Below are 12671 nucleotides of genomic sequence, written 5' to 3' on the forward strand. Positions count from 1 at the left end.
TATCCTGTAGTAACTGATTCTGTGAGGTCTTTGTTGTTCAGTGTCTTAGCATACACTCACGTACTCTGCACCTCCTCTTTCTGTTGTCTGCTGCTTTGGACTTTGGCGAACAAGCTGGAGGGTTTTTTGAGGTAGGTAGATTTGGTGGGCTCAAGCATGGCCTCAATGGACATGTGTTATCAGTGGTGAAATATATCTGACCTGTGTGTCTGAAGTGTGATTTTTATTATACAGTGGTTAAGTATTTAAAATGGAAATCTAGAGATAACTGTAGTCATTAAGTCAGCTCACCTGTTTGGAAAATTGGATTTGTTTTTCCATAAGCGGGGGAATTGACTTCCTGTGAAGGGCTGCAATAACAAATGCATACCAAGCTTAAGGCTTTTCTCTCATCTGTTTAGAGCTTGAACCAGAATTAAAATCTCCAACATCTGATAGAAACAGCAGCAAAGCTATCTGTAAGTAATTCTGAGTGTACAACTTCGGGTGTAAAAAATGAAAAACTTGTGATGTTCTTTGTTTCCACAGCTTTCCCTATGAAAACACTCCACAGATAGTCTGTACTACACCCAGTATTTTAAAGGGATTGTTTTGTAATTAAGTATTTTAACTGGGAATATATAGTAGTGAAAAGGAAAAAAAAAAACCCCAGTATTCTGAGTCTCCTAACAACTTTTTTTTTATCGTGTCTGAGGGGCTCTGGTTTCTGTATATGACTGACCTATATTTTGACTTTAGGACCTGTCTGGTTTGGTGCTTTAACTTGTCAGTATTGAATCAATCGAATGAGGTAGTTTCTTTTACTCACTCCTCTTCTAGCTGGAAATATCATCGACTGACTGTGTTCGTCCTCTGGAGTACCCAAAATGTAAACGTTTTTGCCAAAATACTCTTGGAAAGTAGTGGAGTGCGTTGCTCAGTTTTTTTCTTTGCCAAGAGGGCAGTTGTTCTCCATGATGTGTGACTGAAGACTGGGAATGGCGAGGGCTACTGCCTGTTCCTGCCTCCAGTCCAGCTGCCCGTGTTGCTGCTTGGCACCAGTGGCGGGCCAGAGCAGCAGACAGTCCTCTGCTGCCGAGGTCCAACTGCAAAATTTTGCCGTAAAACTCACTGCAGTTCAGATTCTTTTGAGAAAGAGGATTGACTGCCCTGTTAACACTACTGCGTTAAGGTGCAGGTCAGGGGGCCGTAATCCACCCATCATACCCTGAAGTCAGGAGGAGAAGCTGAAGTTGTGTGCTCTGGCACGCTTGGTCAGTGAGTAAGCACCACTATCGCACTGCGCCTAGGTATTGGTCTCATTTTATTTACCGTATTGGCATGTGTCCTGGCGCGCAGGTGACTCCTGTCCTTCCAGCTCCAGCTAGCAAGTCGGTGCTGCTTGCTGCGTTGAAGCTCAGCTGTACTGGAGAGTGGGTTTGTCTGTGCTTCTGCTGTTTGCAGCATGGGAGACATGGAGGTTGTGTGAGGTAGAACCAGCAGGACCAACTAGACTGTTTTGGGAGATTCCTGGCTAGCTTTTATCCTTCAGTAGGAACCCTCCTTTTGCTCCAGTAAATAAATGGAGGCATCGAGTGGCTTTCTGGGCCCTGCGCTGCTTTGCTGCAGCAGGAACTGTGGTCCCCACTCTCGTGGGGGTTACCACGGTCTGCCTCAGCTGGAGCCAGCCTGCACCCTGCTCCTGCCGAACCTGGGTGGCAGGACACTGGGGGCAAGTCTGGGGACAGCATCGCTGCCCTCCTGCCGTGCCAGCCTGCTGGGAACTAAGGAAATGTTGCTTGTTGTGGAGTTGCTTTGTGGGGGTTTTTTGTGGGTTTTTGTTTTTGTGTGGTGTTTTGTTTTTTGTTTTTGAGAAGTTCGGTAACTGTTCGCCTTTCTATTTCAGTTGATCCTGTAAATGCAGCTCCCACCACTTCTACCCGTGTGTTTTATATCAGTGTAGGCGTGTGCTGTGCTGTTATATTCCTGGTGGCAATAATATTAGCTGTCTTGCATCTCCACAGCATGAAGAGGATAGAGTTGGATGACAGGTATGTATTCAAGCTTTTCAGCTGCATTTCTGGGACACGTTTACCCAGATTTGTTGGAGTTCTGGTCTCAGAACGAGCACTCTGTAGTAGCTTGCAATTTCTGTTCTTGATGTAAAGCTGTAACAATTACTACCTGTGTGGAGTATCAGTAAGTGCTATGCTGCAGCAAGGCAGCAGTTACAGGTGCTGTGCGGTTTATGGGGTGGGAGGGTTGTGGCTGTGGGACTTTGCCAGAATAGCTGTGTGGAAGACACACAGTGGGGAAATTTGGTCAGAATCAGCTCTCCAGGGATTGAAGGAAAATTTGATAGCTATCTGGGTGCACTGAAAATACTTATTCTTTACTGACTTCTACAGGCGATTGAATTTCAGTTTTCTCTATTTTGATTGATTTGTCAGTATTCTCTTTGGCCTTAAAGTCTTGGGTTTACAACTGGTTGGTTATAAAGCTGAAAATGTGGCTCTCCAAAATGTATTTTCAATACAGAAAAAACAAATTTGTACATGGATGTGAAAAGGACTTGTAAGGAGAACCCAAGGGCAATATGATCAGCTGAGAGGGGATTAAACACCGAGGCAGAAGGGGGGCTGAAAAAGCAGGTGGACTGAGGCTGTGTGGACAAGCTGCATCAGAGGCAACTGTTCAGAAGCAGGCAGTTTTGGAACTGAATACTTTAGCAAACAGTCGAGCTGGTGGGTGGTCACCCCTGTTGTGAAAGGATTATCTTGAGCATTTCTGTTCCTGCCTGAAGTCTCTTGGAGCAGCTCTGTGTTTTCGTCTCCCTCTGTCCATTCAACTGTTTCTTTCTGTTTTTCTTTCTGGCATTTACTCCTCTGGTGTCCCCAGACCACTTGGTTTTTGGGGGATGTTGGTGTAGTAAGTAGTAATGGTTTCTCAGTGCCTGATTATCTAACCAAATTACTTTTTCCTCAATTCATTTGTGCCTAATTGTCTACTGAGTGTTTTTAATCAATAGAAGGTGTTAAAGCATGTGCAGAAAGGAAAAGCATTGCATTTACAGAGTGTGTGAGTAGTGTCATCTATGAGTTTTTGAGAGACTGTCTAAGCCTAGCAGTGTGATCTTGACTTCTAGGGAGATGCAATCTAAAAATTCATCTAATATTAATATTCTGTGGTTTGCGGGTATTAAAGAATTTCCTCTAAATCGGTGTATGGCCACCTGATAATTTCTGCGAAGTTTGCGCAGGTAGTGCGATTTAGTTCCTCAGAGCCATGTAATGACTGATTTTTTTTGAGCCCAACGGCGCCTGACTTGACAAAACCTTGGTTGGGCTCCTGGATGAGATCTGTGGTCAGCTAGTGTTGTAGCAAAGGTGTAACAGAGGCAAGATATGCCTGAAAATCAGAATCTGTGGAGTTTTGTATTCAGAATGGGCAGTGTGCGCAGGAGCCAGCAAAGAGACCTCCAGGTGCTGTTTCAGTGCTTGGCTGAGAAACTGGTTCAGTGTTACAATTTAGCCTCAATGTTATGCACTAGCGTTACTTGTGATCAGTGACTGCTTGATGTAGCAAGTTGTCAAAGAACTCATGAGAGAAGAAACAACTTTTGATTCTCTTTTGAATAACAAGCTCAAAAATATTGCTGTAAAGGGGTTCGGAATCAAAGATGATAATGCCATTAGGGTTAATGACCTCCCAGGAGCAACAGAGGCTGAAAAACCCACTGCGGTTGCTCTTAATTTCAAAAACCAGAACTAAATAAAAATGAGGAAGGTGGTTACATAGGAACTAAAGCCAGGCAGCTGAGTTTACAGGCCGCATATGGACTATTTAAGAACATTGTATTGAAAGTTCAGAGCAAATGCTTGCATACCTCCTATCAAAGGCACTTGAAATAGTGCCAAAGAAAGTTGGCATGTCTTAACAGTAGGGTAATGGAGGTTATTAAAAGCAAGAAGGCATCGTTCAGAAAGCTGATGTAGTATGCAAGTGAGAAAACTAAGAAAGCTCATAAATGTGAGCAAGTTAAACCTAGGAGGTGATCAAGTTACAAAAGGAGTTTCCAGCCATAGCAGGAAAACAAAATGTGAGTTCCGCATCAGTGTCTAATGTTGTGACCATGCGAGGACACTTCCAGGGAGCTCGCTGGAGAGTGGATCATATTGAAGCAGTTCGGACATGCAGTAGTATGAACAGTTAAAATAAGCAGCAATAAGTTGCCAGCACCAGAGAATATTAATTCAAAAACTCTAAAGGAAGTTAAAGTAGAGTAGCTAGACCACCAACAGTGGCTTTTAACTTCGTGCTAAAAACTAGGCTGGAACCCTATACCTGGAAGACAGTGAATGTGGGAGTAACTTTAAAAAAGGTTTCCAGAGGGAGACTGACGCCAGCTATAAAGCGGTAATCCTGGTGTTTGTATTGTGAGAATTAGTAGATCCTGTTCTAAAGAAAAAAATTCAGTAGGTGCATCTGTGATTATGGTATAATGGGAAAGAGTTGACCTTGCTTGCTTTTTTTTAAAGGAAGTCTTCCTTCAAAGCTGACAGTAGTCCTTGAGGGCATCACCAAGCATGTCTAAAAATCCTACTAGGATGGCTGGCACTGGTTGGTCAGTGCTCAACAGCAGCCCAAGAAGCAAATGGAATGTTGAGTATTTGGCAAGGCAGAGGGTAATACTCAAAAAAATTTCTTCTTTGCTCTCCCGATACAGTCAGAGGAAGTGGAGAAGCTTTAAAGTTTGAAAAACAAGGGGGAAGTTTGTGTGTGGGGAGGGAGGGAGATCAAAAAAAGCTGCTTTTGGCCCTGCCATCTGACCTAGTAACAGGTACTGCCTTTGCCTGCAAGCTTTCTCACCTGTTCTTAGGCTGTTACAGTTGCAACACTTTTTGTAGGATTTTGTCTGTGACAAGAAGACAGAAAACATCCCGCTGTGGTTTAAGGTGTGGTTTGCCCATCTCTTCAATACTATGTGCAGCTATAGTCCTTCTACCCAAAGAAAATATCTCAAAAACATGTTGTAGGTGGCCCTGGAAGGGGCAACAAGTATCCTTAGAGAGAGGAATGACAAAGTAGGCTAGAGCGGTTTTGTCTGGGAGCTGAGACAGGTACACTGGTGTAGGGCAAATAACTGTTTGCAACAGTGAACTAGGGAGTTCATCTTCTCAATATTTGCTCCAGCACAGGAGCTAAAGGGCAGCAGACAGAGCTAACAGGTGGCATGCCCAGAGCAAGCAAGAGATCACTCTGAAAAGCTGGTTAAGCTTTGCAGAGTGTTGTGGGTGCCTCTGTTTGGCTCGGGCTACTGCTTTCAAACTCTTGTAGTTCTTGATTCTCAGTGGGGTGTTGGTAGCATGAAACAAATGCATACAAGTCTTCTCTGGAATGTGATAGTTTTGTTGTTTCTGGTATGACAGCTTGGTTCTTGCAATAAATGTTTTGGCACCTTGGTTTTTTCATAAGTGGGGAAAAAGTACTGGAATATAGAGCAAATTATGTATAGCAAGTAGGAGGAAGTTGTTCACGCTTAAAAGGACAGGAGTGCTAAGATTTTGGAGTCACCCGAAATACATTTTAATGTATGAGAGACTTTAGAAATGCCGTTCTAGCCTAGATAATCTTCTGGTTTTAAGTTTGATACATTGATTTTGAATTTATTAATTACAGTGGCAAGTCATCATGTTCATGTCCGTTTTTTTTTTAAACAGCATTAGTGACAGCAGTAGCTCACAAGGTTTATCCCAACCCTCTACACAGACAACGCAGTACTTGCGAGCTGACACACCAAACAATGCAACGCCAGTAACCAGTAAGTGTTAATCTAATTATAGACCCTTGCAACAGACCCTCTTGGACACAGTCGGAGTATGTGGTGGTAGGGATCTCACTGATTCATCTTGTTGCTTCAACCTGTAAAGGAAATGAATGGGGAAAAATCTTGTATTTGTGATTATACATGTAAAATGTATATGTTTGTGATTTTTTTTTTTTTGTTCACCGCTTTGCTTGAAAGAACATTAAATAGTTAAAAAGAGCAGTGAATGAAAAGGGTGGCAGTGTTTTATATACTCTGTGATAGAATGATGCTAACTATCTTCTGTGTTAATTCTGTAATTACTGGAGGTATTTATTATCTGCAGAATGTTTACTCTTCCAATTATTATTTTCTGTTTTCCCTTGTGGAGGGCTATCGTGTATAGCGTCACTCCAGGGAAGGGACCTTTTAGGCTGTAGGGAAGCTGGGTGGCATGGACACACACTTGGTGTGCGGTTCCTTGGCATTTCAGTCTCATTGGACCAACCATGAGCCTTTCCCTGTGCTGGCACTTATGCTGCTAGGCTGCAAGATGATTCAGGGACCTGAGCCAGCCAAAAAGTGGCATTTTTTTGTAGGGTGATGGGTTTTTGGTTGACTCAGGTCTCTGAGCTGGCTTGCAGTCTAGCTGTGTGAGCACCAAGACTGGTGCTTAGAGGATATGGGTCTACATGACTGAGCATTGGAAGAAGGCAGGGCTTAGCCCGAACTCAGCTGGCTTAAGCTACTGCTGGAGAGTCTGCTTTAAAAGATTGAAAATGAGGTCAGGGTTTATATTACAAAGTGATAAAAATGGGGGAGCCCAGTCAGAGGAACAAACTGTCCCTCTGTCAAACTCAAATTGCTGTTTTTCTCAATAGAGTGGGAACTGCCAAGCTGAAATAGTACCCTGCCACTCCTGACCTTTTCTGAAAGTGTAAATTAAATGGCTCCTGCCACCTGTGGTTTTCTCTTCCGTAATGCTCAATAGTTTTGGGTTAATTGCCTGAAGAGACTTGTTCAACAGTCTAACGAGTAGAAATATGAATGTAGATCAGTGATTTTGAGCTTGGTAAAAATAGTGATTAATGACTTGTGGGTTTGGTGGTTTTTTTTTTTTAAAGCAACCAATAAGACCCAAAAGTCTCTCCCATTTTCTTCTGATTGCCATTAGTAGTGATACAGACCGTCGCAATTCATGAGGGACCACTGCACAAATGTCGTGGTTACTGTTCAGCCCTACTGTGTTTTCTGGTTTCCTGCCCAGATGTGGAAGCAGGTGTTTACCCAACATTGAACTCGTGCAACTTTGGGAAAGTTTTGGCTTTCTTCTGAAATGTACTGTATCTTCCAAAAAAACAAAAAGGATCTTTTTTTGTCATCTGAGTTCATCTGTCTTTTGCAAAAAACTGCCTTTAAAATTTATTTAGTAGAAGAATTAATTTTAAAATAAAAATAAATAAATACATATTAAAATATTAAATAAATTCCTTTCCACAGAGTTTGGAAGAGACCTTAGCATGCAACTGATTCTTGAGCTGGTTTTCCCTCTTGCCACCTGAAGTCCCTCCCCAGCCTTTTTATTTTCCATCTGTTATCCCAGATCACATTCTGCTGTTGTCCTGTCAGCCTCAGGTTTTTAGGTTGGCCCTCTAAGTGACGCTGTTTGGTTAATTTGAATGTGATGCCTGGAAACTCATTACTGAGCCTCTGGCAGAAGGGGAGAGGAGGACTTGTCATGAAGGTGGTCTACAAACCAAGCCCGTAGTGATGATTAAACCCTTCTCACCTTGATGAGTGTGGTAGCCGTGATGCCTAAATGGGACCGGTTTGCCGTGTCCGCTCAGTAGTGTTTCAAAATGTCTCTTACCAGTTTTGGGACACCCCAGTAGCAGAGGGAAAATGAGTATAAGAAGAAAAATGGTTGGATGCACGAGATAAACAGGAAGAGCATTCTTAGTCCTTCCACAATCATATAAACCTTACTTTCCAGTAATGTTTAAATTAAAAAATTATCAAAATAATTCTCAGTATTTTTCTCTAGTGATTCATGAACTTGTACAAAAATATTCAGACCTTTCTGACTATGTTAGAGTATCGAGATGTCTCGAAGTGCCAGAAGAGGGCACTGGTAGTTTTGGTTACACCCTGCTGGGGTAAGGCATCTTCCTCGCTCTAACAAGTCTGCTGACAGTCTCCGACCGTGGTCTTTATTTCTCTGTTATCAGGGAAGTGCAGTGTCGTGTTAATCAGCTTCAGTACGTAAGGAGGAGTTTATTTACTTGGTGTTAATAGAGAGACCTGATTGCATGTGACTATATAGAATTCTTGTGTGATTCCCCCCACCAGCGGATTATTATATTCACATGACTTCTCATTTGTTTGCTGTTTAATACTATAATCTTTTCAAGATTAATATGTAATATTTTTAAGTACATGCTGCTTGCGTGTGTTTATACCTGTAGGTGGTGCTGAGGTGAAGCAATATGCTTCTATTCTCATTATAAGGGTATTTATATTGGTTTGTTTGGCTCTGCTGGCTCCTCAGGTTATCCTACTTTACGGATAGAGAAGAATGATCTTAAAAGTGTCACTCTAATGGAAGCAAAAGCTAAAGTGAAGGACATAGCCATCTCCAGGGAGAGGATAACTCTAAAAGATGTGCTCCAAGAAGGTATTTACAGGCCTCCGACACTTGTTGACTACAACATGGTGTACATATATGTATATTTTTGTAATAGCTAGATTTTTCTGAAACTAATCATGTATGTGTGACGTTTCTGATCTTCGTAACTTTTGTGGTGGTGAAGAATGATGAATGATGTTTGCATTTGGGGTGTGAGGGTATGGGGAAAGTAGCTTCAAGAATTCTTTAGAATGGGGGAGCGACTAATTGTGCTCAGTAAGTCATTCAGCTTGTCTGTCTTAATAATTTGGTCCTTTAAATAAACGTAAGGGTTAGATGGCTAAGGAGTGAGGTAATCAGTTGGGGCTGTAAGTGGCGAAGTAACTCACTTTTGGAAGTAACTGCAGGAGAGCTTCTCTTAACAAAAAAAAAAAACAACCCACCAAACAAAAAACCCAAAGCCCACAAAAGCCTCAGTCATCTAAACTCATCTCAATTTAACAGCTTCTGAGTTGGAAATCTAATCAGCAGCTGCAACATTTGCAGCTCTGGTATGAAAAATGCAGAGATTACCTGATCTTTTGTCTTTTTTAATGTTTACTTTGGAAGTGTTCATGCACAACACTAACTGGTTCTTGTTGACGTTGAATTTGTGAAATAGACTTAAATAGTTAGGGGTTTTTGTCCTTAATCTTTACTGCTGCAACTTCAAGTCTCTGTTCCCTGAGCCTCATGAGAAGTCAAACTTTCCAAAGCTAAAGATCTGAGATACTCATCCTTTGGTGGTAGAACCGCTAAATGCTTTGCGTTACTGTCTGAAAAACAATGGGAGGATGCTAACACTCCCCATTTAATGTATGCTTCTAAATCTGTAAGGAGGTAGCTTTGTGCTTAACTCCCATGTCGGTTCTGCAAAAAGCTTCCTTCGCATGTGGGATGTGCTTTGTGTTCCTTTGTACTGTCTGTTGCCTGTAGCTGGGTGTTAGGAGTCATCCGATGACTAGAAGCGACTCAGTGCTGCAGCTACGCTTCAGATGTTCAGCACCAGAGCTGCCCTGTTCTGTGAGATGCAGCTTAAACAACTGTTAAAGGCAATGTGGACCCAATTAATACTGGGATCTTGCTTCTTGGCCTCCAGTTGATATTTAAGTCTGTCAAAACCTTCAAAAGTTAGTCAGAGGACTAGAAGACAGAGCCTGATGAACGATCATCAATTTTAGTTCACGATTATAGCAGACTTGAGCCTCTGTCATCTAAGAACAAATGAGCTTCAGAGGGGAAGAAACAGATAATAGAAATGTCTGCATAACATTTTCAAGGATTCCTAAGTGCAGCTGTTGGAACTTAAACATATTTTACAGATCTTGGCCAGAGATTCATTTATAAACTTCAAGTAGCTTCCATAACTTAACACTTTAATAATTTGGGTGATTATGGTTCCTCTGTGGTGTAACCAGCTGGAAAATGCAGAGCACCAGATCTGGGAGTGTGCAAAGGAAGAGGGATCTGTAGGGGCCTTTTGTATTGCTGGGCTCGTGCAGCACCTGATTCTGAACCTGCATCAAGCTTGTGTTGTACTAGCTGTAAGACAAATATGTAGGTGTAAGTTTCTAATGGAATAGCTACACTTTTGCAAATGGAACAGAACGTTAAGTGGATCTTTACAATTTTCAGGTGAAGTAGAGGAATGGCTTAGATATCCAGGCTGGAATACAAACAGCATAATCTGCAAAAAGCCCGGGGGAGAGTAAGGCAGAAGTAGCGTATTCACAGTGCTGTCTCTGAGTGGTATAGCATGCCAGTGACACACGATTCCTGCTAAGATACGAATATTTCAGGGTACTGTTAAAAAAAACAAAACCAAAACAACAAAGGCCCAAACAGTGGACTGTACGCGCATGCTGTGTTACAGTCTTACTATGTCTAGTTACTGGATTGCATGAAAATTATTTTCTAGTCATAAGTGCTTTTACACACCTCCCCATTCTCTTCAGCACTTGCAAACAGATAGCTTGATACCATAATGTGTTTCAGTACAAGATGCTGTCTTCCTTTTGACTTTTACATGTATTTGTATACTGGAAGTAGGTATTTAAGGTACTTTGCTGATGTCTTCAAGAACCAAGATAGGAGGGTTTTAGTTTACTGTTAAATAATTCATGCTGTATATTTATGGTTGCCTTGTAGTCTCCTTAATGTTGTTTCTTAAGGGTTTGCTTGCGGTCCCATGACAGATGATAAAAATGTTGCACTACCCTTGTTAAGTATTTAGAATAACCAGTGAGACCCACACTTCATGCTGGAAGTTGTACAATCAGACTAAGGCAATACCTATCAAAGGTCTTTCAACCTAATTGTACAGGACAAATCAGTGGGAAAGGGAGGTGACAGACGAACAGACTGCATGAAGGTGGTGCACGTGTTGGTGTCGCAGTGATAGAATGACAGAAAAGCATCGCCGACCAGAGTTGTATAAAAAGTTAATTCTGTGTTTTACCACGCTGTAGTTGTTCTTACTCCAGGTGTATCTCCTCTCCCTGCAATAGCTTTGTTAAATTTTTGTGAGTGGAAAAATGTTCAAGAGACTGAAAAAAAAAGCCCCAAACAAATGCAACACCTTCCAGCTGAGGTGAAACACTTTAAAAAACAGAATCACGTTATTCAAACTGTTATATGTGTACTGATTGGTTGAAACCAGTATTTCCCTATGAACATTTCCAAAAATATTTCATCTTTGTGAAAAATGTTTTGACTGGAGAATTCCAGAACTGCTGGATGAGAAAAGGATGGAGCTGGAGGTATTCGTGCAGACAGCTGACAAAGACTGAACTGCCATAAATAAACTTATCAGTATCGATACTTAATTTAACTGGATTCTGTTGCTATCATTAGTTCACTCGTATGCTTGTCCTCCTAAGTTTTAGTTACCTAAACTTTCAGCGTTACTGTATCTATTTCTGAATCCAGAACTGGATTCAGTGCTGGAGAGGTGATTGGGTTACATATTATTGACTTAATAGGGCATTTGGGACTTGTGCCTTAATGGTTGTTGTTTGTAACTTTCTGCTGTGGCTGATTCATTTTACGGTAGTGTTTTCTTAATAGATACTAAATTATTTTAATGTTATCAGTGTATTTTTACCACGTAATACTGATTGTATGTTCTCTTGATAGGTACATTTGGGCGCATTTTCCATGGGATTCTAATAGAAGAAAAAGACCCCAGTAAAGAGAAACAAGTTTTTGTCAAAACTGTTAAAGGTAAGTTTACATGAGGTTTTTTATGTCCCGTTGTTTGGATTGTGGTGCATGCTGAGTGCATCAGATCTGCCTTTAAAAACAAACCCCTCCTCCCCAAAATGTGCAAATGGATACTGCTTAAAAAGCAAAAGCAATTTGGATGCTGTCTCCAGCCAGAAAGAACAGAAATCTTATATGGAAGAAAAATGCGTGTGTTCTCCACCAGTGCCTTCAGTTACTGCGTCTTGAATACTTTTGCTTATTATTGTTCTAAGTAAAAAAATACTTGTTTTTCACCTAGCATGTCACTGCTCTTTCCATCCACAGCCTTTTCCCCTTCAAGTTGCTGAAAAAGGCACCTGCAGTTAGTCTTAAAATCTTTTATAAACATGCGTGGCTGTACAAAAGATAGGGCGTAGTTTCTGCCATCCCGAAACTTTGCTACTGAAGTATGAGAATTATCGTGTAGAACTAAATTTATATAAGTGCAGCATGTTTGTTCAAGAAATAGTTCTCAGAGCGATTTAAATTGATGGGTACACATAAGAAATGAAGTAAGTATAGGTGAAAACCATATTACATATCCTATTTATATATTACATATATCCCTTCCTCTACACTCATCACTGTAAGAGTTCTCAGTAGCTCACAACAGTTTTGCTGAATTCCATGTACAGTAGTTGCTTCACCAGTTATTCTTGCCATTTCTATTGGGTATATTATTACCTTGTTTTCTTCATTTTACAACTTCTTTAATTCTTTCTTAAAAAAAAAATAGGCTTCTGTAAGAATTTCAACTTGGTTTACATTTTTTTTTGCCTGGCTGGTAAGTTTTGAAGATACTGATTTTAAAGAGGAAGGTGGGAATTGGTGAAGCTGCTGAATTTTGTTCTTGTTGAATCTTTCTGCTACCCACTTATTCTGGGCCATTTTTAAGAAAAATATATTGCTTAAATAAAGCAACCTTGTTCTTGGTATGTTTCTCACACAGTCAGATGCTTCTGATAATAAAAAAAGTTT

The 12671-nt window shown here is 41.1% G+C and overlaps 1 protein-coding gene across 1 annotated transcript in view; it reads left to right on the top strand.

The window, feature by feature from the left end:
• Positions 1-12671, top strand: part of RYK (receptor like tyrosine kinase) — a 64952-nt gene that overhangs the window by 23670 nt on the left and 28611 nt on the right. The window contains exons 5-9 of the mRNA XM_075417713.1: positions 402-458; positions 1886-2030; positions 5700-5800; positions 8325-8459; positions 11586-11672. Of these exons, the coding sequence (XP_075273828.1) occupies positions 402-458; positions 1886-2030; positions 5700-5800; positions 8325-8459; positions 11586-11672 (525 nt within the window). The remainder of the gene's footprint in view (positions 1-401; positions 459-1885; positions 2031-5699; positions 5801-8324; positions 8460-11585; positions 11673-12671) is intronic.

This window comes from Opisthocomus hoazin, chromosome 4 (assembly GCF_030867145.1).
Source record: "Opisthocomus hoazin isolate bOpiHoa1 chromosome 4, bOpiHoa1.hap1, whole genome shotgun sequence".
Taxonomy (NCBI): Eukaryota; Metazoa; Chordata; class Aves; order Opisthocomiformes; family Opisthocomidae; genus Opisthocomus; species Opisthocomus hoazin.